General features: G+C 57.4%; 1 protein-coding gene across 11 annotated transcripts in view; it reads right to left on the reverse strand.

Moving 5' to 3' along the window:
• MAPK8IP3 (mitogen-activated protein kinase 8 interacting protein 3) overlaps positions 1–26,184 on the reverse strand; it is a 62,260-nt gene that overhangs the window by 6,564 nt on the left and 29,512 nt on the right. For 2 of the 11 annotated variants that reach the window (XM_030924580.1, XM_030924583.1), the window contains exons 5-17: positions 21,682–21,823; positions 17,880–18,126; positions 16,892–16,994; positions 16,517–16,635; positions 6,496–6,507; positions 5,646–5,663; positions 4,634–4,691; positions 4,119–4,271; positions 3,327–3,408; positions 1,290–1,420; positions 1,038–1,094; positions 763–933; positions 19–145 (exon numbers count right to left, since the gene is read on the reverse strand). In XM_030924580.1, coding sequence (XP_030780440.1) covers positions 19–145; positions 763–933; positions 1,038–1,094; positions 1,290–1,420; positions 3,327–3,408; positions 4,119–4,271; positions 4,634–4,691; positions 5,646–5,663; positions 6,496–6,507; positions 16,517–16,635; positions 16,892–16,994; positions 17,880–18,126; positions 21,682–21,823 — 1,420 coding nt within the window. The other 9 variants (XM_030924579.1, XM_030924582.1, XM_030924587.1 and 6 more) reach the window with 7 other exon arrangements.

The following is a 26,184-nucleotide window of genomic DNA, read 5'->3' on the forward strand; positions in this document are numbered from 1 at the left end:
GAAGCGCCCCGCCCGCACCTGCTTGTACTTGGCGGGCAGGCTCCAGCCGCAGGCCTGCAGACGGCCGTCGTCGTTACGCACGTGCTCACGCACCTGGCGGTACTGCTCGCGCTTCTGCTCTCGACGAGCGGAGGACGTGCAGTCGCTGAGTGGAAGAATGATGGGTGATGTCTGTCCAGGGTGAGCAGCGGCCGAGCAGCAGGCACCCACAGTGCCCCAGGCTTGCCCTGGGGGAGGTCACGGCAGGGAGGCCCATCCTCGCCTTTTCCCGGCCACCGAGTGCCCAGCTGGGGAGGGTGGCCTTCTCAGCACCGGGTATGCCCCTGGGCTTGGAGGCCATAGCTGGCACCTGCTCGACCCAGAGGCTGCTCTTCGGCCACAGTCATTGAGGGCTCCACGGACCGGGACCTGGAGTACCGCCAGGGGACAGGCACGGCCAGCGACTCCTTGCTGGACATATGCCTGAAATGGCTCCTTGCTGCAGAGGCCACCGTGGAGCCCAGTGCAGCCCCCTGACGGTTGGTGTGCACAGCCTCTGCCAAGGGACATCCTGAACCAAACACTGCGGAGCCAAAGCAGCCCAGCTCCCCGCTGCAGGGAGGGGCAGGCAGTGTGCAGGGAGAGGTCACGACCCCTGGCATGTGGCCAGCAAGGTGGAGGCTGTCCTCAAAGTCCTGCTTCAGGTCCTGGAGGGGAGGGGCCTCAGGACAGGGCCTCCCCAACCCCATTGCAGGCCACTAGTGGGGACCACGGGACACTCACTCGTCAGGGAAGAATTCCAGGGGCCGGCTGCCCGCTGAGATTGGGCACATGGCATGGCTGCGGCGCTGGCTGAAGCCGGCCGTGGTAGGCGACTTGTAGTGGATATTCACCGAGGGGTAGGGGCGCTTGGCCGGAGGGGGGCTGGAGGAGGAGCTGAAGAGGCGGCTGAAGCTGCCGGAGGCACAGGGAGGTGAGGAGTGGGCAGAGGACCAGGGAACTTCCCTGCCCCTTCACCTGCAGCTGCTGCCCACACCCCCTGGGGGCCCCCAGCTTACAACTGCCAGATGGTGGACTTCTTCTTCTCCTGGACGGATGGGTGCTCTCGGGACGCTCTGCGGGGGAGGGCATAGGGAGCAGCCTGCTTAGCACCCTCACGCCTCCCTTGCCTGGCACTCTCTGGGCTCCCACCAGGAAGCACCCAGCACACTTCAGTCCCCCCAGAAGACAGGGAGGTGCTGAGGAGGGAGCCGCGGTTCTGCCATCAGAGATGACCCCACAGCCCTTCCTGGGGCGGCCGCAACTCCCACCTGATCATCTCGGTCCACCGCACGGCCTCCTGCAGCTCCATCAGCCGCTCCTTGTACTGGTTCCGCTCCATGAGCACACGAGCCATCTCTACCCGCGTGAAGCGGCGGCGCTGGGCCATGGGGATTTTGTCCTGTGGAGGGGAGAGGCACAGAGGCTCAATCAGCCCTTGGAGGCCGGGTCACACCTGCTTCCTCCTGGGGTGCCTCCACCGGGGCAGGGTCGTGGCCTCCAGCTACAGGTGGATCTCAGTACCAATTTCCTGCAGATCCTCGGGCAAGAAGTGGTGTGGAGGGGTGTCAGCAAGGGGGGAGGGGAACCCGGAGTCAGCCTGACCCTGCCAGGGCTGCCATGACACGCGTGAGAGGCACGATGTGGGTGACTTTCCCTGCATGTCCGTGGAGGCCCCAAATGCCTCAGGTGAGGTGCAGGTGGGACTGCTCCAGTGTGAAATGAGTAGATGGGACGCTCTAGGAAGCGTCCAGCCGGCTGAACACTTTGGGTTCTGACAGACACTTTGGGTTCTGACAGACCCATGTGGGGTCTGTGGTCTGCTCCCCTACCCAGGGCTGCTCAGCAGAGCTGCCAGGGAGTGAGGAAGTGCGAGTCCCCACAGAGCCCTGGCACTCAGCACTCTGTGCTTGCAGGTGCACGTCCAGCCTCAGGCCGTGACAAGGGGCAGAGGCCCAGGACCGGTGGCACCCTCGGCTCATGCAGGAGGGGCTGTGGGGGGGACATGACTTGCCTTCTACTTGTGTTTCTCCTAGACCGTGGGGAGTGCGGGGTGCACGGGATGGCCCGAGACATACAACCTCACTTTATTGTCACCACGGCGCCCAGGTGACTGAGCTAGTGCAGGTGAGGCTGGCATCTGCCCTGGGGAGGCCAGTGGCCAACTGACAGGCAGTGCTCCCTCTGGTCTCTCCCCTGGAGGGGGTAGTAGTTCTAAAGGGGAGGGCTGGCAACGCCCAGGCAGCAGAGAGCTTGCCTGAGGGCCTCCCGGGCTCCTCAGGGGTGGGGTAGGTCCTGAAAAGGGGACAGCAGGTGACTGACTTGGAGCACTGGCCAGGCTGCGAAGCCAGGGAGACCCGCTTATGACCATACAAAAGGCAGGCACCAGGACTTGGGTGCTGACAGGTGACCTGGCGTCCTGCCAGGGCTGTGGTCCTGCCCAAGGGCCTGGTTCTGATTCTATGTGGTCTCGGGAGTGGGGCGGCAGATGATGCCGTTGGGGTCAGGTGTCACCCAGGAGGGGTGGGAGAGCTGTCAGCCCAGAAGAGCAGGCGAGTCCCCAGGAGCCCGCCTGGGCCCCCTGCCCGTGCCCCCAGTCCTGCATGTGAATAGTGGCTATACTGATTCTGTACAGAGACAGAAGGGCTGGTGAGTCCCCGGGAGCTGCCCCCCATGCCCATGCCCTGAGTGTGAATAGTAGGATATACTGTGTGTGAACAGTGAAATGTACCGCCTGTGAAGGCTGGATGGTGACTGCCCGCCTGTGAAGGCTGGATGGTGGCCGCCCCGCCTGTGAATGCTGGATGGTGACCGCCCCGCCTGTGAATGCTGGATGGTGACCGCCCGCCTGTGAATGGTGGATGGTGACCGCCCGCCTGTGAATGGTGGATGGTGACCGCCCCGCCTGTGAATGCTGGATGGTGACCGCCCCGCCTGTGAATGGTGGATGGTGACCGCCCCGCCTGTGAATGGTGGATGGTGGCCGCCCCGCCTGTGAATGGTGGATGGTGGCCGCCCCGCCTGTGAATGGTGGATGGTGGCCGCCCCGCCTGTGAATGGTGGATGGTGGCCGCCCCGCCTGTGAATGGTGGATGGTGGCCGCCCCGCCTGTGAATGGTGGATGGTGGCCGCCCCGCCTGTGAATGGTGGATGGTGGCCGCCCCGCCTGTGAATGGTGGATGGTGGCCGCCCCGCCTGTGAATGGTGGATGGTGGCCGCCCCGCCTGTGAATGCTGGATGGTGGCCGCCCCGCCTGTGAATGCTGGATGGTGGCCGCCCCGCCTGTGAAGAGTGAAGAGTGGATGTACCGATTCTGTACAGAGATAGCTGCTTACATCCTCCGCCTCTTCTTTGGGTTCACGGCGGGCAATGATGGCCTCGGACTTCACTCTGCGGGAAAGGGAAGGAGGTAGGGAGGGTGAGGACCTCCCAGGGGCCTCCGGAACACACAGTGGGCAGTGCCCGCCCCGAACTTAGGTCCTTGTCTCTGTGCAAGGCTGGGGGCTCTCCCCACAGGGACCCCTGCAGCAGCTATCTGGTTCAGGGCCCTGAACGCTTCTGCCGGTTCCTTGGGGGCAGGTGGACCTGCGCCACTGCTGCACAAGTACCCTGAAGCCCAGCCTTCCATCCTGGCTGCCCGGGAATGCAGAGGAGGGTGAAGCACAGTGGCCCTGGCTTGGCAAACCCAGAGCAGATCTGGGTCCCTTCTTGGACAGAGGCATGGTCTCGGGGCCCCCACATGTCCTCTGCCCATCAGAGAAGGGCTGGAGCCCCAACATACAGCTCTCCAGGGACCGCGGCCAAACCTTGGCTGATCAAAGGGCTGGAGGAGTAGGATGGTGGGAGCTGCAGCCGAGCCCCGCATGATGCTGTGCTGGGAAGGAACACATGAGACAGGCCCAGTGTACGCTGTAGGAGGCTCAGGAGGAGACCACGGCCCCACTCGGCTGGTTGGGGTGGAGTGGCTGTGAGCTGGAGCTGGGTAGGCAGGCTGTGCACAAAGCCACTCGGGCTGGAGAGCAGGCACTGGAGGAGGCAGCCACTCCGGAACCCTGAGGCCGGGGTCTCTCTGTGACCAGCTTTCCATGCCCCACCCTCACCTTTTCAGTTCCTCTTCCAGCTCCTTGATGCGGTTTTCCAGCTTGACTTTGGCCTGCTTGGCAGCCTCCAGCTCGCCCCTCAGCACCTCCTGCTCCCCAGACAGCTGGTCGACCTTGGCAATCAGGTCATTCTTCACCACATTCAAGGCATTTCTTTGAAAAAGCAGAAAGATGGGAGCGCTGCGAGCGCGGCATACGGGTATGTGAAGGGGCCTTCCTGGGGCGCCTGCACTTCTGCCCTGGAGAAGGCACAGCCTGGTCAAGAAGGTGGCTGAATGGGAGACCCATCCCCATCTGAGCTAAACTCTATAGTCACCCTCGTTAGAGGCTCCTGGAGATAAGCTTCCTAAAGAAACCAGGCGGAGCCCTGCTCCAAGCTCCTCCCGCCCGAGATGAGGACAGCTGCTGGCGTTGGAGTCAGGTCCTCCCCCAGGCGCCCTCTGGCCCAGCTCACTCTCCAACCCTGGTGAGGAGGGCTGCCTCAGCCCCACCACACAGGAGAAGGGCACTCTTACTTGGTTTCCAGAAGTTGTGAGTTTTCCAGTAGCAGATTCCCCACTTCTTTGCCCATTCCTGAAACAGAAGGTGTGGAGGTTTCACCTATGCCCTTCAAGACAGGACCCTGATGCCGCCGCACCTGCCTCAGGGCAACGCTTCTGAAGAGGGTAGCTGGCTGGGGGTGACACCCGATCTGCAGGGAGCAGGGGCCATGAAGAGCGGGGCTTGTGCCGGGCCCAGTCTGCGCACAGAGCAGGCTCCCAGGCCTGGGGTGGTTCCTGTGTCCGACCAACGTCACCAGCCGGCTGGCCGGATGCAGGCCCCTGAATGGCCGCTGTGCCGCCACCTCAGAGCCCTCAGCAGGTCCGTCACCAGGCAGGCCCTCTCAGAGCCACCACCCTCAGGCGAGTGATGTTGGAGCTGTGGTGAGGGGACAGGTGGGCGAGGAGAGGCCTGGCCCTCAAGGCAGGGCCAGCAGGGCTAGGATGCAGCGATGGGGCATGGCTGTGAGGACAGGGCTCCCTGGCTCCCTGGCAGGACTGATGGCTCCTCTACCACCAGGCCCCAAGTGGACCTGAACTGAGCTCCCTGCAAGCATGCCCCAGAAACCCCAAAAGGATGGAAAGAAACTCCAAGGTCCTGCCCTCCCACACACTCCCCCACTGTCTACGCAGTCATGAAACAGCATCACACGCCTCTGTGCCTGGGCTCAGGGGTCCTGCCTGCTGTCTCTATTATGACCTCCCTTGCCTCAAACATGGGCCTTCCTCCCCTGCCCTGCACTTGTGGGGGTTCAGAGAGGCTGGGGCTGCCCTCCTCGGGCCTTCAAGTCTGTCCCTTGGGGGAAGTTGCCACCTCCCACAGCCCAGAGGCAGCCTGGACAGAGCGAGCTTCACCCAGGGCTGCCCCCCCGACCCTGGCGGCCCCAACACTGTCCCCATCATGCAGAACAAAGCAAACAGCTCATGAAGCAGGAGACCATGTGGGGGTGGAGGAGCGACGCGCGCTGGAGCGGGGCCTCAGCCTTACCAAAGAAATCATCGCGCACTAGGGAGCCGTCCCCGTCCCACAGGAGATGGGCAACCAGGGCGGGAGGAGAGGGAGAAAGGGAGAGAAGAGAAGCGCGTTAAGCCCGTGTGGACAGCAGGCTGGGAGGAATTCAGAGCTGGGTCTGCTGGGTTAGGGTGGGCGCAGGAGGGAGTTAGAGGGCAGGAGATGGGATGGAGCCAGCTACTCCTTCTGGAAAGTTTATCCTTGGGGTTACATGAAGACTACCAGGCCAACGTCACCTGTGGGGCAGGCAGCTAAGAGCTCACCCCAAATGCTGGGCTGGGTGGGGCTGAGGATGGAAGGCACCCCTGTGGGAACAGGCTGTGCCTGGAGGCTGGGGGGCTGTACCTGGACAGCCTCTGGGTGGTCCATCCCGCTCTGGGTGGGGCCTTGGAGCCTCCTGCTGTGCAGCCAGAGAGCAGGTCTCAACCTGCCACCCAGGTGGGGAGGGGGCCCCGGGCTGGGGTTGGTAGGGGCCTCAAGGCCCCCTGACTTCTAGGGTGTGCCTGACAGCAGGGGAGGCCCCAGAGCTGGCCTTGGCCATGTTCCATCACTGCTGTGCGTGTCTCAGGGCTCTTGCAGGGCCTTCAGAAATGGCCTGCGGGGGGCTCCTCAGGCAGGGGGGTTTGGATATCCAGGTCATTGTCAAGTGGCTGGTGGAGCAAACTGAACAAGCTTCCGAGCGGCGGTGGCTGCGAGCAGAAGCACAGGCGCTGCGGCGACGTGGGGGGCAGTCCACACAGCCATGGTGACGGGATAGCTCGGGGCATCCCCCGCCCACCCACTCCCACCCCCACACAGACGGGAGACAGGAGAGAGAGAGACTCACCCGAGAACTCCCCTGGCGTGTCCAGCGAGGCACAAAGAGGCAGGGGGAGGAAGGGACAAAGGTCAATTAGTGACTGGAACACAACAAAATAAAGAAATGCTTATTGCAGAAAACCCAGCAGTGCTTCGGCCACTCCCATGTTGCAGGGCAGGAGAGAACAGGAGCAGCCTCCAGCAGGTCTGGGTGCCCTGTGCCCCCGGGCAGAAGCCTGCAGGGAACGGGGCCCAGGCGCTGTGGTCCAGCCCAGGCCTGCGTTGCTGACCCCTGACCCTAAAGCCTGCTCCCCTCTGCTCCCATCACCCATCAGGAGGGCAGGCCCCCTGCAGCCCCCACGATGCAGGCCTGTGAAGAGGAGTGTGTGTGTGGCAGGGTGTGGCAGGTGCCCAGCCTCCAAAAGCCTCCCAGCGTGGGTGAGGGAGAGAGTGGCACGGGAGACAACGCAGACGCAGGCCTGGAGCTGGACTCCTAGGCTCCTGGGTCAGCCCGGGTAGGGCAGGACCTCGGTGAAGGATGACTGAAGACAACGGGAGCAAGGGCCCCACTGTGGAGGGCGGAGAGAACACGCCAGAAAGCAGAGGAGGGGTGGGGAGCATGAGGCGGGCGGGGCATCCTCACTGGGTCCTGGCCCCCGCCCTGCACGGGAGGCTGGCGAGGGAAACACTCTGCGGGAAACACCAGCAGAGGTGAGGACACGGTTCTGCTCTACTTGGTTATTTCACATAGAAAGGAGAATGGCATGAAAAAGTCACTTGATCTGGATGACAAAAGGGTTGTTTGTTATAGGAATTCCAATACTAAGGCAATTTCCAGTCAAAGAGCAGATGTCCTTCTCTCATCTCGGCTTCTCAGGGCAGCCGCTGCTAACGGCCAATATTCTCCTCTCAGGTCTCCTTCTAGATAAGCAACAGGCTTCAAAGAACAAAATCGGGACTGCGTTTTCCATCTCTCCGGGAACACATTCCTGTGTTCCACTCAGCCATGTCATGGGACACTCCTGTGCTGAGGCTCCTGGTTGCCTTTATTTTTTGAGACGGGGTCTCACTTTGTTGCTCAGGCTGGAGTGCAGTGGCACTATCCTAGCTCACTGCAGTGTCGACCTCCCAGGCTCAAGAGGTCCTCCCACCTCAGCCTCCTGAGTAGCTGGGTCTATAGGAGCATGCCACCACGCCCGGCTAACCATTGTGTGTGTGTTTTTTTTTTTTTTTTTTCAGTAGAAATGAGATCTCACTATGTTGCCCAGGCTGGTCTTCAAGTCCTGAGCTCAAGCAATCTGCCCACCTTGGCCTCCCCAAGTGCTGGGATTATGGGTGTGAGCCACCGTGCCTGACCCTGGTTCCTTTTTTTTTTTTTTTTTTAGATGGGGTCTTGCTTTGTCACCCACGTTGGAGTGAAGTGGCGCGATATCGGCTCACTGCAACCTTCACCTCCCAGGCTGAAGCAGTCCTCCCCATGAGCCTCCCAAGTAGCTGGGGCCACAGGTGCGCACCACCACGCCCAGCTAAGTATTTGGTAGAGATGGGGTTTCACCATGTGGCCCAGGCTGGTCTCGAACTCCTGAGCTCAAATAATCCACCTGCCTCGGCAGGCATGAGCCACCACCCCTGGCCTGGTTGCTTTTAATGCCCTGCCGTGTTTCTCTATGGGAATATCTCATTGTCTGTCACTGCACCTGCTCCCCCGAGACTTGGGTGTCCCTGTGTGTGGGCTTGAGGTACTTTTCAGCCCTGTGACTGCCCGACTGCTCCCTTGAAGGCTGCACCTCCAGCTGCTGCTGCATCGCCACTGCCACCTGCCAGTGCTCGGTGGGGCTGCACCCATCACCTCTGGCTGGCGTGTAGGGCAGCACCTGCTGCACCCTAGACAGCCTCGCTTGTCTTATTTTCAATCCTTTAGGGAAAAATTTTCTTGATTTTCTCTTTATTTCTTTATTATTTCTGAAATTGAGCATCTTTTCAGATGTTTATTGGTATAGCCTGTAAATTTCCTTTTTCTTTCTTTCTTTCTTTCTTTTTTTTTTTTTTTTTGAGAGTCTCACTCTTTCACCAGGCTGGAGTGCAATGGCGTGATCTCGGCTCACTGCAACCTCCACCTCCCGGGTTCAAGCGATTCTCCTGCCTTAGTCTTCTGAGTAGCTGGGACTACAGGCATGCACCACCACGCCTGGGGAATTTTTGTATTTTTAGTAGAGACGGGGTTTCACCATGTAGGCCAAGATGGTCTCGATCTCTTGACCTCGTGATCTGCCCGCCTCGGCCTCCCAAAGTGCTGGGATGACAGGCGTGGGCCGGCCAAATTTCCTGTTTTATCTTCTGACAATTCCTATTGTACTTGGCTTCTTTTCTTTCTTTTTTTAATCGTCAAGGACTTGCTCTGTTGCCCAGGCTGGAGTGCAGTGGTGCGATCACGACTCCCTGCAGCATTGGTCTCCAGGGCTCAAGCGTTCCTCCCGCCTCAGCCTCCTGAGTGGTTGGCATGATTCTCAGGCTACACACTAAACTCAACTTGAGCTAAAATTCACTCCAGCTATGTCTGTGGCTGCTACATGTGTGCACCACAATGCCCGGCTAATTTTTGTATGTTTTTGTAGAGAGGGGGTCTCCCTATGTTGCCCAGGCTGGTCTTGAATTCCTGAGCTCAAGTGATCCTCCTGCCTTAGCTTCCCAAAGTGCTGGGAAAATAATGACACAGTTGTCATTATTTTCCTTTATGGCTTTGGTCACATAGAGGGGCTCAGATTATGAAAATATTCTCCAATAGCCTTTTCCAGTTATTTTTTCTTTTCTTCTTCTTCTTCTTCTTTTTTTTTTTTTTTTTTTTAAGACAGAGTCTTGCTCTGTCACCCAGCCTGGAGTGCAGTGGCACGATCTCAGCTCACTACAACTTCCGCCACCTGGGTTCATGCCATTCTCCTGCCTCAGACTCCCGAGTAGCTGAGATTACAGGCACTTGCCACCACGCTCAGCTAATTTTTTTTTTTTAATTTCTAGTAGAAACGGGGTTTCACCATGTTGGCCAAGATAGTTTCGATCTCTTGACCGCCTCAGCCTCCCAAAGTGCTGGGATTACAGGCGTGAGCCACCGTGCCTGGCCCCTTTTCCAGTTCTACTATCCTTTGTTGACATTCTTATTTTTCTGAGACAGGCTCTTGCTCTGTCCCCCACGCTGAAGTACAGTGGCGCAATCATGGCTCACAATATCCTTGAACTCCCAGGCTCAAGTGATCCTCCCGCCTCAGACTCCCAAGTAGCTGGGACCACAGGTGCGAGCACGCCTGGCTCCATTCTGTTGTCCTCGTAATTGTGTGCTTAGATCTTTAATCCACCTGGAAATCACTGCTGTTTACGGGGAGGTTAGGCTTAGACTTCATTGTACACAAGCAGCAACTAAGGCAGTATGTTTACTGACTCATCCGCCCGTTTTCCACGGTTTGAGATGCCACACTTGTCATACATAGGTGGATTCCCCATGGCTCCAGGTCTGTCTTAGCTCTTGGTCCTGAGCTCATGAGCTCGTATCGCAGGTTTGTTGCTGCCTGCCTCAACTGCCGCAGTTTTATGTGGAATCCTGCAAGCTTGTTCTCTCCCCATATTTTCTGGAATATTCTCACGTTTCCTCTACTGGACCAACTTCAGATCCATTCATAGAGTTCCAGAAAAATCTCCAACAAGCATGGGGGTATTTTTACTGGTAATGAATGGATTCCCGTGGGAACGGTGGGCTGCCTGTGGCGTCAGCAGACAGTTCACAGGGCATGTCTTCGGGTCTGGGCATGTGGCATCACCCTCTGCGCGTACGGCTTCTTTTCTGTCCTTCAGTGGTGCTTCCGAATCTTACACAGGCTTGTCTTTTCTCAAGGTTATTTGTGGATATTTTCTTCTTCTTTTTCTGAGACGGAGTCTCACTCTGGAGTGCAGTGGCATGATCTCAGCTCACTGCAACCTTCATCTCCCAGGTTCAAGCGATTCTCTTGCCTTAGCCTCCTGAGGAGTTGGGACTACAGAGCCTGCCACCACGCCCGGGTAATTTTTGTATTTTTAGTAGAGACGGGTTTCACCATGTTGGTCAGGGTGGTCTTGAACTCCTGACCTTGTGATCCGCCCGCCTTGGCCTCCCAAAGTGCTGGGATGACAGGCGTGAGCCACTGCGCCCAGCCTATCTGTGGACAGTTTCTATGTCTAGCTACTATGTCGGTGGAATCTCTCCTCAGGGCTGCCTCGTCCGTGCAGAGCAGAGCGGAGAGAAAGATCAGCTGTGCAGATTCCAGATTCCAGTTCAGCAATGCAGGGCACGTAGTATAACTTCTCTGATTGTTAGTCATTTGTAAAACAGAAAAATAAGTTCCTCAGTGCATATTTGCTATAAAATTCCCACCAGGTAGTGTGGTAATGGCTGGTACAGCTCCCAGCACCAGCCATGTGCTCAGTATTAATTCCCTTACTCCCTATTACACCGTTGGTTTTTTTTTTTTTTTTTTTTTTTTTTTTTAAGACAGAGTTTCACACTTGTTGCCCAGGCTGCAGTGCAGTGGTGCCATCTTGGCTCACTGCAACCTCTGCCTCCTAGGTTTAAGCAATTCTCCTGCCTCAGCCTCCTGAGTAGCTGGGATTACAGGTGCCTGCCACGGTGCCTGGTAATTTTTTTTGTATTTTTAGTAGAGATGGGGTTTCACCATCTTGGCCAGGCTTGTCTTGAACTCCCACCCACCTCGACCTCGTGACCCACCCGCCTCGGCCTCCCAGAGTGCTGGGATTAAAGGTGTAAGCCACTGCGCCCAGCCGGTCCTATTATGCCATTCTAAGACATACATTTTTTCCTATGTTAACATTTCTGAAATGTCAGTGGGTCTTAAACAATCACTGTCACATTATAGTTTAATTTGCAGCAGTTTTTTTCTTTCTTGAAGATTCCTAAAATAATGGTATGTGGGGCTGGGCGCGGTGGCTCACGCCTGTAATCCCAGCACTTTGGGAGGTTGAGGCGGGTGGATCACAAGGTCAGGAGATCGAGACCATCGTGGCCAACACGTTGAAACCCCGTCTCTACTAAAAAATACAAAAAATTAGCCGGGTGTGGTGGCGGGCGCCTGTGGTCCCAGCTACTCAGGAGGCTGAGGCAGGAGAATGGCATGAACCCAGCAGGTGGAGCTTGCAGTGAGCTGAGATCGCACCACCGCACTCTAGCCTGGGCGACAGAGCCAGACTCCATCTCAAAAATAATAATAATAATAATAATAATAATAATAATAATAATAATGGTATGTGAGCTGGGTGCAGTGGCTCACACCTGTAATCCCAGCATGATTTAGGAGGCCAAAGTGGGAGGATCACTTGAGCCTAGGAGTGTGAGACCAGCCCTGGCAACATAGCAACGGCCCACCTGTATAGGAAAAAAAAAAAAAGTCTTAAAATGGGTGTTGTCTCAGATTCGATGGAATACAACAGATGCCCAACCTGAGCTCTTTTTATTTCTCCATCACCAAAGGAATTCAGAGTAAAAATGCTGAGAGAGGCGCAGGGCCGTCAGCGTAGGCACTGGACGGAGGGACATGGCTCTCCACCTGCTGACTTTCGGCAGAAGCACCCTTCCGTCATGTGCAAAGCGATGTGTTTCTGAAATGACGCTCTTTCCCAGATCCGTGCAGGTTCCAGGCTCTCCCCTGCTTGGCAGCCTCACGAGGGCATACTCCTTTCCCTGCTGTCTTCAGGAGTTCGTGCCCGTTCTGCAGCTGAGCTGGACATGGGGCAAGCCCCCGGGCAAGCTGATTAGGGCAGAGGGCACAGGTCCCCGCTCGTTCGTCCATCCTGGTTGCCAGAGAGCAGGCTCCTCTGTTTCAAAAATGTTTCGTCAACAGATTGCAGCAGCAGGAGGTCCCCACTCCTCAGGACTGCCTGACTTTTTCTTTTCCTGTCTCACTCTGTCGCCCAGGCTGGAGTGCAGTGGTGTGCTCACAGCTCACTGCAGCCTCAACCTCCCAGGCTGAAGGGATCTTCCCACTTCAGCTTCCCAAGTAGCTGGGACTTACAGGTGCACACCACCATGCCTGCCTAATTTTTTATAAAATGTTTTATACAGACGGGGTCTCGCTATGTTGACCAGGCTGGTCTTGAACTCCTAGGCACAAGTGATCCTCCTGCCTTGGCCTCCCAAAGCTATGGGATTACAGGTGTGAGCAACTGCGCCTGGCCTCCCTGCCTTTCTTATACACATTATGTTTAAGGCTCTGGAAAGGCACCAAAAGGTCTGTTACTCCCAATAGCAGGCTCTCATGCCAGCCTGACCTCGGCGGTACCCCGACGACCAGCACCCTGAAGAGTAGGGTGGCAGAGCCCAGAGTGCACAGGGAGCATGGAACGCACAGTGACTCACGGCCTCCATCGTGGTACGAGAAAAGGACCGCGCCAGGGTCTCATGGGAAAGCAGGCTCCTGGCCAGTGCCTTCAAGGTGGGCGCTGCAGGGGGTGGCTGTGCAGCAGGGCGAGGCAGCACAAAGGCCACGGGCTGAGCACAGGGTACCACAGCAAAGAGGGTGGGCTGATTTGCAGGCCACAGAGTCCCCGGCTAGTGAGGAAGCTGCCAATCCTGGTCATCTCTTGGAGCCGGGCGGGGGTCAGAATGTGGCTGGAGCAGGATTCACAGCCCCCAAGGTGGAAAGCACCAAGCAGGGACCCATCAGGGCAAACAGAGGAGCACAGTGTGGCCCGTCCATGCGACGGGCGCTACTCAGCAATGAAAAGCCGGGAAGCACTGACACACTGCAGCCGGGATAGACCTTGAAGACGTGACGCAAAGTTGAAGAAGCCAGGCAGAAAAGGCCCATTTCTGTGAAATGTCTGGAACAGGCAAATCTACAGAGACAGAACGTGGATGTGTGTTTGCCTGTGGCTGGGGAGGAGGGGAGACAAAGTGACTGCTAATAGTCACAGGGTTTCCTTTTGGGGGTGAAAATGATGTGACTTTAAACACCGAGCGTGCTAAGACCCATCGGACTGTACACCGTAAGGGAATTAATTACAGAGTGTGGAATCTCATCTCAGTGGAGCTACCGAACAGCACAGACCTGGCTCGGAGTTCGGGCTGCTGTTCTGGGTCGGGCCTGTCTGGGTTGGGCCTGCGTTCAAGTCCGAGCTCTCACCGTCATCTCACCCTCCCTGACCTCAGTGTTTTTTTGAGACAGAGTCCCTCTGTCTGTCACCCAGGCTGGAGTGCAATGGCGCGATCTCGGCTCACTGCAATCTCTGCTTCCTGGGTTCAAACGATTCTTCTGCCTCAGCCTCCCAAGTAGCTGGGATTATAGGAGCCCACCACCACGCCCAGCTAATTTTTTTTTTGTATTTTTAGTAGAGACGGGTTTTACCATGTTGGGCAGGCTGGTCTCAAACTCCTGACCTCAGATGATCCACCTGCCTTGGCCTCCCAAAGTGCTGGGATTACAGGTGTGAGCCACTGTGCCTGGCCTCAGTTTCTTCATCTACAAATGGGGACACTAACAGAGGGATGGCTTGATGCTGCAGTAAGGACCAATGGTGGCCGTGCCTGTCAGTGCTGCCACCCACAGAAATAAGAATACTGTCCACAATGAGAAGGGCAGCTGCAACCTGACACTGTGTGTTCCACGTACATGTGTGTCATACGTCTGAGGGCTGATTGGAAACCAGCCTGACCAAGAAGGTGAAACCCTGTCTGTACTAAAAATACAAAAATTACCTGGGCATGGTGGCGGGTGCCTGTAATCCCAGCTACTTAGGAGGCTGAGGCCAGGAGAATCGCTTAAACCCGGGAGGTAGAGGTTGCAGTGAGCCGAGATCATGCCACTGCACTCCAGCATTGGCCACAGAATGAGACTCCGTCTCAAAAATAAATAAATAAATAAATAAATCATCATAGCGTGGTGGGGGCGTTCCCTCTGGTTCTTGGCATTTTCTGATATTATTTAAACGTTACTATACGCATATATCATTTTCTCAAAAAATAAAAAAACAGCTAAAAAATATACATTATTGGCCGGGCATGGTGGCTCATGCCTGTAATCCCAGCACTTTGGGTGCCCGAGGCAGGTGGATCACCTGAGGTCAGGAGTTCCAGACCAGCCTGGTAAATATCGTGAAACCCCGTCTGTACTAAAAATACAAAAATTATCCAGGCATGGTAGTGGGCGTCTTTAATTCCAGATACTTGGGAGGCTGAGGCAGGAGAATGGCGTGAACCCAGGAGGTGGAGGTTGCAGTGAGCCGAGATCGTGCCACTGCATTCCACCCTGGGCGACAGAGCGAGACTGTGTCTCAAAAAATAAAAATAATAAAAATAAATAAATAAATAAATACATATTATCTGAATTATGTAGAGTGGAAGGATATCAAAATATTAAAAGAGATTACCCCTATTTAGCAGAATTTTTCTGAAGATTAATCTCCTTTGGATTTTTTATATATATTTTTGCAACACATGAGAAAAGTTCCATAGAAAATTCACAGCACCAAGCACGCCCCTTGCCTTCCTCGTGATCTCAGGGGAGCATTCTGCCTTTCACCATCGAGTATAGTGTGCCCAACACTACTGAACTGAACATTTCAACTCGGTTAAGATGGTAAATATGATGTTAGTTATATGTGGCCTCTACTGGGGCACTTTCTGACTCAAGTCAGGCTGAGACAGGCCTCCCTGTCAGGCTGAGGCCCTGCTGGTGCTCAGCACCCCACATTACTCTGCTCCCTGGGGGTCCCCCTGCCCCAGATAAGACAATCAGCTCAGGAGTACACTGGGAGGCAGCCTAGGATCCAGGAGCTTCTCACCCCGCGGGCTGGGGGAAGCAAGGCCATGGTGAAAGGCTCGGACCCTGACGCGTGCAAGGGGACAGACTGGGCTGTCCTACTGCCCACCTGCCATGCCTGAAGGCCTGGGGCTCAGAGCCACATGGCCAGTGCTCAGCTGCCAGCAGATGCTGCGAGCACTGGAGACTCCATGTGCTGGCAGGAAGCAGCGCTGATGTTTGCAGCCACCACAGACCTAGGCACAGAGGGTTCGGTGTAGATCTGTGGTACCGAGGTAAAGCCAGGGCTGTCTGCGGAGGAGTGGGCAGGTGGGCACCCTCCCAACCTCCTCCAAAGTCGATGGTCCTAGAGCGTGTGGCGAGGCTAATGGGCACGGAGCAGGCAAGCAGGCACCCTCCCAACCTCCTGGAAAGTCGACAGCCCTGAGGGTGTGTGCATAAGACGGGGCGAGGCTAACAGACATGGGTTTCTTTTTGGGATGGCGGAACATTCTAAACTAAGATAGTGTGGGTGGCTGCACCACCTGTGAGTATGCTATAAACCACTGAACCGTGCACTTGAAGGGGGTGAATTTGATGATATAGTCAACGCTTGATGCCCACGAGTTCCGCATCTGTGGGTTCAGCCAGCCTCATGGAAAATGTACAGGCCTGCAGTGGCCGTGTCTGTACGGATGTGTACACTTCTTTCCTGTCATTATTTCCTAAACAACACAGCATAACAGCAACTACGTACACAGCACCTACAACAACAGCAACTACGTACACAGCATCTACAACACAACCTAGAGCTGACTTAGAGTACACGGGAGAGCGCAGACACCGCGCCACGTCAGAGCAGGGGCTTAGAGTATACGGAGAGTGCAAACACTGACCACGTCCGAGTAGGGGCTTAGAGTACATGGGAGAGCGCAAACACTACACCACGTCCGAGCAGGGACTTAAAAGTACACGGGAGAGCGCAAACACTGACCACGTCCGAGCAGGGGCTTAGAGTACACGGGAGAGCGCAACACTACACCACGTCCGAGCAGGGGCTTGAGAAGACTTAGATTTTGGTATCCTTGGGGCAGTCCAGAAACCAATCCCTTGTGGAGATGGAGGGACAATTACCTATGAAATATAACTCAATAAAGCTGGAAAAAAGAAGGATCCAAGCTCACAGCTGACAGAGGACTTTCCTTTCATTACAAACAAAACCAAGAGTAGAAAGCCCCAGCACTGTGCAGGCAAGGCAGGGAGGCTTGCGCTTACCTAGGAGGTCAGCCCCTTCATCCACATCCCCGATGACCTCAGACCCTGCCGTCGACAGCTCGTGGTACAGGGAGTCAGTGTTGATGCCAAAAGCTTTGTTCACGATGCCCTGGGTTGGGCTATTGGGATATATAGGTTGGGATAGAGAGCAGAGTCAGTGGGTAGCCCGGAGTAGCTGCGTCTGCAGACTCTTCCAACACCTCCCACCGTGCCCAGTGAATGCCCACACTGCCGTGCGGGCCAGGCATGGACAGGAGGTGGTAGGCCACAGCCTTGATGGTTCTCCCAATGGTGACAGAGGGAGCCTTCACCAAAGACACCGACTTGGATACATACTGAGCCCCCAGGACCCCAGAGCCTGGGCTGAACCAGTACCTGCTTCCTGTGCGGTCCAGGCGGGTCTCTGGACACATGTCCAGCTCTGGAGTGGAGTCAATAATGTCCTGAACATCAGACCACTCGTCACTGCTGCCCATGCCTACGGGAGAGCACAGGGGCACCTGGGGTCAGGAGAGGGTCTCGCAGCCTCTGCCCTGCTCATGGCTCCCCTTGGAACCTGAGTCTGGTGGGTTGGAGCTGGACCACCTGCCAGGTGGGGATGATCAGCAAACGGCTCTTCTCGGGCTGGCTGGACAGAGGTCGAACCCCAACACAGTGGGCGTCTGAGGCAGGGGCTGGAGGGGGGTGGGTTGCAGCAGCCTCTCTGCATGGGAGTGTCAGCAGTAAGCCCAGTCCCGAGATCCCACGTCCAAGCAAGTCAGTGGCTGGGCCTCCTCTCAGCCCTCATTCCCCTCTTCTCTTTCCATTACTGGGCTGTGTGCCATGGGATGACGCAGGTTACTGGTTAGTGGGGCTGTGTGCCGTGGGGTGACGCAGGTTACTGGTTAGTGGGGCTGTGTGCTGTGGGGTGACGCAGGTTACTGGTTAGTGGGGCTGTGTGCCGTGGGGTGACGCAGGCTACTGCCTTAGTTGTGTCTCCCCAAATCCATATGTTGATAGATACCCCCTAGCATGACTGTATTTAGAGGCCGGGCCTTTCAAGAGGTGATTATGGTAAAATGAAGTCACGTGGTGGCTCTAATCCAATGGGGTTGTGTCCTTATAGGAATTGCAGAGGAGGACACAGACACAGCCAGGGGATGACCGTTGAGGACACAGGGAGAAGGTGGTGTCTACAAGCCAAGGAATGGCTGCAGGAGGAACCCGCCCTGCAAGCACCTTGGTATGGGAGCCCAGCCTCCGGGCGGGGAGGACCCATCTCTGCTGCCTACACTGCCCGCCTCACGCGTTTGTTTCACGTTTACCCAAACCAAGCCCTGCCTCCTGCCCGAGGGAGCCCAGAGCCCCGCAGGTGGGCGCCCACCTATGCTGACGTTGCGCATCTCCTGGGTGACCTGGACTTCCATGTTGCGGCTGTCGCGCTTCTCCCGGGCACGCTTGCTGCTCTTGGAGCCCACGCCATAGTCCCCCAGGGGCTGCAGGCTCTCGTTGAGGGGTGTGACGGCGGCCGAGGGCACAGAGGATGTGGGTGTGTTGGACTTGGTGCCTGTGGTGCTGGGTGTGGCGGCTGCTGAGGACTGGCCTGACTCAGACATTTCATCCTGAGGACACTAGGGCCAAACACAGGGAGGAGGGAGAGCGAGTCAGTGTGGGCCCCTGGCCTGCGGCTCTGGCGTGGCTGCCTGAGGCCCTGCACACCAATGCCTTGCACTTTGCTTCGCTCAACACCCTGCGGGCCAGAGCTCCTCTGCCACCCGCCAGGCTAACCCTTCTGGGCCTCACCACTCCTGAGTGGCTCTGCTCATCCGGCCGCTGCCTCTGGCTCCTCAGAAGCAGTGCCACTCTCCTGAAATGGCTTGGAACGGGGCTTTCCACTGGCGCCCTCCCCAGGACAATTGCTTGTAATGGGTCAGCGCCTTGCCGGGGATACAGCGGCAGCCCCCTGTAGCTTGTGGCTGCTCAGAAACAAGTCTAGCCCAGGCAGTGCAGAGGGCTCTGACAGGACCCAAGAAGGGTTGGTCAGGCCGCCACCGCTGCCCGGTCACCATCGCTGTGCTGAAGAGCTCGAGGCTGAGCCCACCTGCGCCTGCCCCATGTTCCTACCCAGGCTCAGGTCAGGGCCAGGGAATGACCATAAGGTGCTGACCCTGCGGCTTGACTGGACCAGAGCTCAGCCCTGAACACCAGTGCAAGCGCAAAGAAACCGCAATCCCCTTCTCACAGAACAGGACGCCACGAAGATATTCTGGGGGGTGGGGGCAGCCCAGATTATGAGAAACTGCAACCAGCTGTCTACCTCAGGAAGCTCGTTAGGGAGCAGCACATTCTATGTGATGAATATGGAATGCGAACATTCTTTCCAATGGTCTTTCCTAACAAAGATACTGAACCAGCCCAAGAAAAAGAGCCCCCAGCGTTCTCCTCTTAGCTGACCTGATCACCCCCATGCAGAGCTTGCCTGTGGCCCCTGGCCCTCCCTGAGGTACAGGAAGAGGCAAGGCCTCAGAGGCACCCTGGTGGTGGCTACTGTGTGTGTCCCAGACAGCTGCTGGGGGGGAGGGTCCCGTGGTTTCTCAGAGGGTGCACCGCGGGGGACTCTAATGCTGAGGATCTCACCCAGGGAGGAGCTGACGAGGGGGTGTCCAGCCCTCTCCACAGCCGACTTATACCGGCCTTTAAGTGACCAGGGCAGACAGGACTTCCAGAAGTCACGGCCAGTTCTGACCTCTGCCTCTGCCCGGCCTCTCTGGTCACCGCCAGGCTCTGGGCACGGGGCCTCTCTGTATTGGACACAGCCACTCTCTCAGAGGACAGATTTCTGCTTCACCTACCAGGCTCCTAAGTTTTTCTAGAAGGAATCTCAAAATGACACACCTTCCTCTATAGTAGCCATTCTCAGTTGGGCTGACTGCCCCGAGGGGATGCTTGCAAAGTCCAGAGACATTTTTGTGGTCACACATGAAGGGGGTGCTCCTGGCATTTGTGGGTGGAAGCCAGGGATGATGCTCCACACCCACTGTGTCCCAGCGGCCCAGGGCCATACGCGTCCAGCCCCAAAAGGTGAGCAGTGCCGAGGGAGAGCCCTCACACGGGCGCAGCCCGCCTCCCGGAGTGGCTTTGTGGAAATGTCCGAGATGGGCTGTGGCTCTGCAGCTATGCCCAGTTTGAGAAGAAAACCCTTGCTCTTCATGTCACCACTCATGCTGGAGGAAGCGAGTACCGCTCACACAAGTGTCTGCGCTGACGTTCTCAAAGAACCTGTCTACCCAATGCGTCACAGGCACCTGGTGTCCCACTGGACTCTGCTACCACCCGGCAGAGAGAAAATAGGGAACCCCATGTGGCCAGGCAGGGAGTAGCTGTGCACATCAGACAAATGCTTCTGGGCCACGTTCCTCCATGGCCGGGTCCCCGGCCTGCTCCTGACCCTCATGGTGGCTGTGGGGAATTCTGCAGTCTGACTGTGCCTCCCCTAGGTGCCCCTAGCTCTCTGTCACCCTATGGGGCCACCACTTACCCATGGGACACTCCCCCTGGCCACAACTTACCTAAAGGCAAACCTCTCAACCTCCTAAACATCAACGTGTAGCAGTGACCTCCAAATGCATTGAAAGAACCCAAACTCTTAGCGGTCATTCCTCACCATGAGTAGCCACAACTGTTTGGTTAAAACACTGAAAATACAGTACATAAAAACAAAAACAAAACAAAACAAAAAACAACAAAAAAATTATGAAATTAGAAAACCTCAAAACCTAGAGCATAAAATAAAAAGAACTTAAATGTAATAATTTAAAATAAAGAAAAATCAAATAAAACACACCTATGAACGAAAACATAAAACACTACAATTTATGAAGAGAGAGACGATCTCGGACAATGCAGGAGGTGAATGGAAAGACAACATGAGAAGAAGAGCGGGCCCAGAGCGGGCCTGAGGAGACAGCCCGGAGGCCAGAGAGCGTCAAGCAAGGGCTCCCCCCGGCTGAGGCTGATGTGTCTTCAGAGGCCTGTGGGCAGGTCCCAGCTCCAGGTCCAGGGAGTGTGGGCCAGAGAGAGTGAGAGGAGGTGGGCCCAGGTGGCAGGGCTCAGGTGGCAGGGCTGGGCCCAGAAGGCCCGGGGAGCCTGCAGCCCCGCCGCCCTCTCTCCAGCCCTGAGCACGGGGAGGACAGGGGAGTGTGCTGGGGACGAGCGTCCCAGATGCCACGGGGGAGCTCCCTCCCAGAGCAGCACAACAGCAGGTGGGCTGACGGAGCAGGAGCCTGCAGCAGTCCCCACAGGCACGATGGACACTCAGGGGTGGAATGACAGTCGGCAAAGCGTGCTGCAGGAAGCTTCTGGAGAAGTCCCAGACCCCACATCCACCAGCCCAACCCAGCCCACAGGTCCAGGGGCTCTGCCTCTGTGGACATCCTCCGACGGCCCCTGTGGGAAATCCACCAGACCCGGGGCACCCCCTCTTCCCCAGAAGGTGGCCGTCTTTACCTGGCACTGAGGCCAGTGAGCTCACAGGCCAAAACCGGCGGTAAGCGACCTGGGGCCCTGAACAAGTGGCCTGGCTCTGGGCCCCTGCGCTCTGAGGTGCACTCACTGGCTAGCTGTGAGTACCTGCTGGGGCGGGGCCCTGTCTTCTCAAACCCAGAACCCAGGAAGTGTTACCAGCGACAGGCAGGGAGCGGCCCAGAGAAAAGGAGCTTTCTCTTCACCTTTCTGCCAGTGGAGGGCAAACCCCACACTCTAGACACTGACGTTCCCCCGAGGGCAGAGGCACGGCCCTCAGGGGCAGGCTGTCCGGCTGGAGCCCAGGTGAGGGTGAGGCTTTACGTGGGGGTGTGGTTTGAGAGAGGGTCACTAAGCTCAATCCTGACAGGCCCTGGACATCCCTGGCTACAGAGTAGTCAATCCAAGGGCAGGGAGGTCTAGCCTGGACTAGCAGGTGCCGACGCGAGGCCGCGTGGAGCAGCCACAGTCGCACAGGGCCTGCTGGGCAGCCTGAGCCCCTGACACCCTGGCTGGGTTTCTCCATCCTGCCACACATGCGGGGAGAGGACAAGTGGCCCAGAGAGAGTGGCGAAGGGCTGCCTGCAGACGGGGCTCCCGTCCCAGTGAACGGCGAGCACCAGCAACAGGGAGGAGCCTCTCACTCCACGGCACGGCTACAAAACCTGGTAGCTGGAGCTGGACTGCAGCTGGCCGAGGTCACTCAGGTGCCAGTGGTCCCCCGCAGGCACGAGCTTGCCCCCCATCTGTGCACGTACCGTGCCGTCAGCCAGAGGGAACACGTTCAGGGAGGTGGGGCGCTCCTTCCTGCTGAAATAGGGGGCGAGAGGAGGGGAAGCGATGGTTAGAGGGTGGCGGTGAAGAGACCCCAAGCCCCCCCAGGGCAAGCAGGCCTTGAGTGACAGGGCCGCTCCACACCAGCCCGCAGCTCCAGCTTGAGCATCTACTCAGTTATGATCCTACATGGGGTTTCCCCTCCCATGATGCTGCAGCTTCTCATTTTTAAGTTCAATTTTAAACGGACACAAGCCAGGTGTGCTGAGAAGCCCCACAGCAGGGCTGGCCGCGGGACTTGGTATCACAGTCAGCGCCGTGCGGCCACCATGAGCAATGCCTTTGCGGACCATGGTCTTCTGCGCGCCCAGCCCTGCCTCCCTGTGGTGTTACTGCCGGCCCTGCCTCTGCCCCCGGCACCAGCAGAGGGAATCCAGCCTTCCTGCCCCTGTGCCTTGCTCCTTGGCCCCTCCTGCCCATCCTCATTGCTCCTGTTCGTGAGGCTGCCTCACTGCAAAATATCTGAACACGACACGTGCAGAGTAAGGACTGACCCTGACACTTCTGCCGGAGCCGGAGCCTGAGCCTGAGGGGCGTCTTCTCCCTCCCCACGCATCCTCTCTGCTGTCAGGGAGCCCCAAGCCTGAAGACGGACCCTGAGACAGCCTGGCCTTGGACAGCCTGGCAAGACAGTAGGAGTGTCTGGGAGCTGGAGCTGTCAGGACAGTGCTCGGTGCCCCCTGCTGTGGGCTCAGTCCCTAGGGATGACCTCCTGTGGGCCATAAGCAAGAGCGGGGATGGAGCCTAAGGTCTCCCTTCACGTCCTCCTCCACGGGAGGCTTCCAATCAACGGCCCAGAGGTCCCAGAGGCCAGGCCGACTCCCCACCTCCTCAGGTCTGGGTGGGGAGGCCACGCAGTCCGATCCTGGAGCCCACACTGCTCAGGGCTATTCAGGACAAGAACTTAGAGTCTGCTGGCACCACAGCCTCTGCTGTTTACATCTCAGTCCTGAGGCTGTGGGCGGGAAGGGAGCTTCCTCAGGGGTCCAAGGAACCTGGCTCTGGCCATGCTTGGAGGATGCAGATGGCAACGGGGGAGCGCAGCGGGCGCTGCTGACTGGGAGCTCCGAAGAATGACCCTGGGAAGGGGTCTCTCCTCGTGGGGTGCATACAGCTCAGGGGACTGGCAGCCTGGTCTGTTATATTCAGGACAACACCGTATCCTGTAGCACAAGGGTCCCAGGGCCAGCTGGGACCGGACTGTGCTATCTTGGCCGTTGGTCCATGGCACTCAAGCTGTTCTGGCAATAGCCATGAGGTTGCCTGGCCACCGTGAAAGCAGCCAGCCACCAGGCCCAGGGGAGCATGAACCCAGTGGGAGGCTGGGCCTCAACCGCCCTGTCTGCGCCAGGGGCCTTCTGGCCCCACTTCCACTGGGCTCCCAACACTGGTGCGGGGAGCGCCTCTCCTGAGGCCCAGTCCTGACGCCATCAGACACGTTTCAGTCCCTAGACCGAAACCGATGTGGTCCCGGCTGTCACCAGATGCTACAGGGGACAGCAGGGACAGAGGGCCCTCTGGCCTCCCAGGAGGCCAAAGGAATGCACGTACAGCTCTCCCACCCACACAGCTCCATGACGGGCTGCAGCTCAGCCAGGCCACCGCCTCCGATGGAAATCACCCGGGATCAGGAGCTGCCTTCGCTCTTTCCTTTGCTCTTCCCCACTGGCCCCCAGGCCCTGGCCTCAGGCTTGTGAGCGTTTGCCGACTAACCCCGTACTCCCGATTTGCCCTCGCAGCTCCCTCAGGGGATGCAGATGCTCCCCGGTTCAGAGACCACCGCCCCAGGGGTCACGCCACCCTCGGGGATCACGCTGCCCTTGGGATCATGGGTGTGCTGCCGGCTCTGACACAGGCTGGTGAGTGAGGGAGCTGGGCGACGAGTCCAGGTCCGACTGATGCAGAGGGGGGCCTTCCTTGGCCCGTTGCCCCCCGAGTCAGCACCAGCCCCACCTGACCCACACCCCTCCTTAGCAGGAGTCAGCGCTGTGCCTTTGTCTGTGACCAAGGCGGTACTTGTGCAGTGAGGGCAGAGCATGGACGGCCTGGAGGGCAGCGCTGCCCGGCTGCGTGGCTATGCAGGGGACCCAGCGGTTGTCACCTTCTCAGTGTCAGTCTCATGAACACGGCCAGGCGGCCCTTCTGACCTCTCACATCTGCCACAGGAAACACCTCACAGCAGACCAAGCAGCCATCTTGGGCTGATAACTGACGCCCTAATGTGCCCGCTGTTCGGCCCCCAGCACCACAGTAGACACACCTCATGGGTTTTACCTTTTCCTCCACGACTGGCGAGGACTGCAGGGCAGCGACAGACACGGCAGCACATGGCAGCGACAGCACAGAGAGCGAGACAAGGAGACAGGCGTTAGAGGGTGTGGCAGCAGCGTGCACACACGCTACATGGATGGTCAGCATGTGGTCATGGCACAGAGGGCGAGACAAGGAGACAGGTGTTAGAGGGTGTGGGCAGCAGCATGCACACACGCTCACATGGACGGTCGCACGCTCGCACGGACGGTCAGACGGTCAGCATGTGATGATAAGGAGACAGGCGTTAGATGGCGTGGCAGCAGCGTGTGCACACGCCTGCATGGATGGTCACACAGACGCCCAAACGGATGGTCACACGCTCACACGAACGCTCACACGGACAGTCACACGCTCAGATGGTCACACGGATGCTCATATGGACGCTCACACGGTCACACGCTCACACAGTCACACGCTCACACGGACGGTCACACACACAGACGCTCACACGGATGGTCACGCTCACATGGACAGTCACACAGATGGTCATACAGACACACAGACGGTCACACACACGGATGTTCACATGCTCACACAGTCACATGGATGCTCACTTGGACGTTCACATGGATGCTCACATGGATGGTCACATGCTCACACAGATGGTCACACGGACACTCACACGCTCACATGGATGTTCACACTGTCACACGGCCGCTCACACGGTCACACGCTCACATGGACAGTCACACGGATGCTCACACTCACACAGATGGTCATGCTCACATGGACGATCACATGGACGGTCACACGGATGCTCACACTCACACAGATGGTCATGCTCACATGGATGGTCACATGGATGTCACACGGATGCTCATACGCTCACATGGATGCTCACACAGAAGGTCAAACGCTCACACAGATGGTCACGTGGACGGTCACACATACGGTGAGACGCTCACATAGACGCTCACATGGACGCTCACACGGATGGTCACATGCTCACATAGACCGTCATACAGATGGCCACATGGACACTCACATGGACGGTCACATGCTCACACGGACACACATGCTCACATGGACGGTCACATGGACACTCACATGGATGGTCACATGCTTACACAGACACTCACATGGTCACATGAATGGTCACACGGACACATGGACAATCACATGAATGGTCACACGCTCACAGTCACACGCTTACTCGGATACTCACACTCACATGGATGGTCACATGGATGCTCACACGGATGGTCATACACTCACACAGATGCTCACATGGACGGTCACATAGTCACACGGATGGTCACACGCTTACAGACGGTCACACACTCACATGGACGGTCACACGCTCACATGGACGGTCACACAGATGCTCACGTGGACGGTCACACGAATGGTCACACGCTCACATGGACGGTCACATGGACGGTCATATGGACAGTCACACGCTCACTCGGACACTCACATGGATGGTCACACGCTTGGATGGTCACATGGACAGTCACATAGATGCTCACACAGACGGTCACATGCTCACAAGGATGCTCACATGGCCGCTCACACGGACACTCACACGGACGGTCACACATGCTCACATGGTCACATGGATGGTCACACACTCACATAGTCATACGGATGGTCACATGCTCACTCGGATGCTCATACGGATGCTTATACGGATGCTCACATGGATGGTCACATGCTCACATGGATGCTCACACGCTCACATGGACACACACGGATAGTCACATGCTCACACAGACACGGACGCTCACATGGATGCTCACACGCTCACACGGATGCTCACATGGACGCTCAACATGGACGTTCACATGCTCACACGGATGCTCACACGCTCACACAGACACACGGATACTCACACGGATGGTCACATGCTCACACAGACACACAAACGATCACACGCTCAGAGATGCTTACACGGACACTCACACAGACGCTCACATGGACGCCCACATGCTCACACGGACTGCCAGCATGTGGTGATGCAAGGCACGCAGGGCCGCCATGCCCTGATGAGACAGAAGCCACACACAGGCATCCACGAGGGA

This window comes from Rhinopithecus roxellana, chromosome 20 (genome assembly GCF_007565055.1).
Source record: "Rhinopithecus roxellana isolate Shanxi Qingling chromosome 20, ASM756505v1, whole genome shotgun sequence".
Lineage (NCBI taxonomy): Eukaryota > Metazoa > Chordata > Mammalia > Primates > Cercopithecidae > Rhinopithecus > Rhinopithecus roxellana.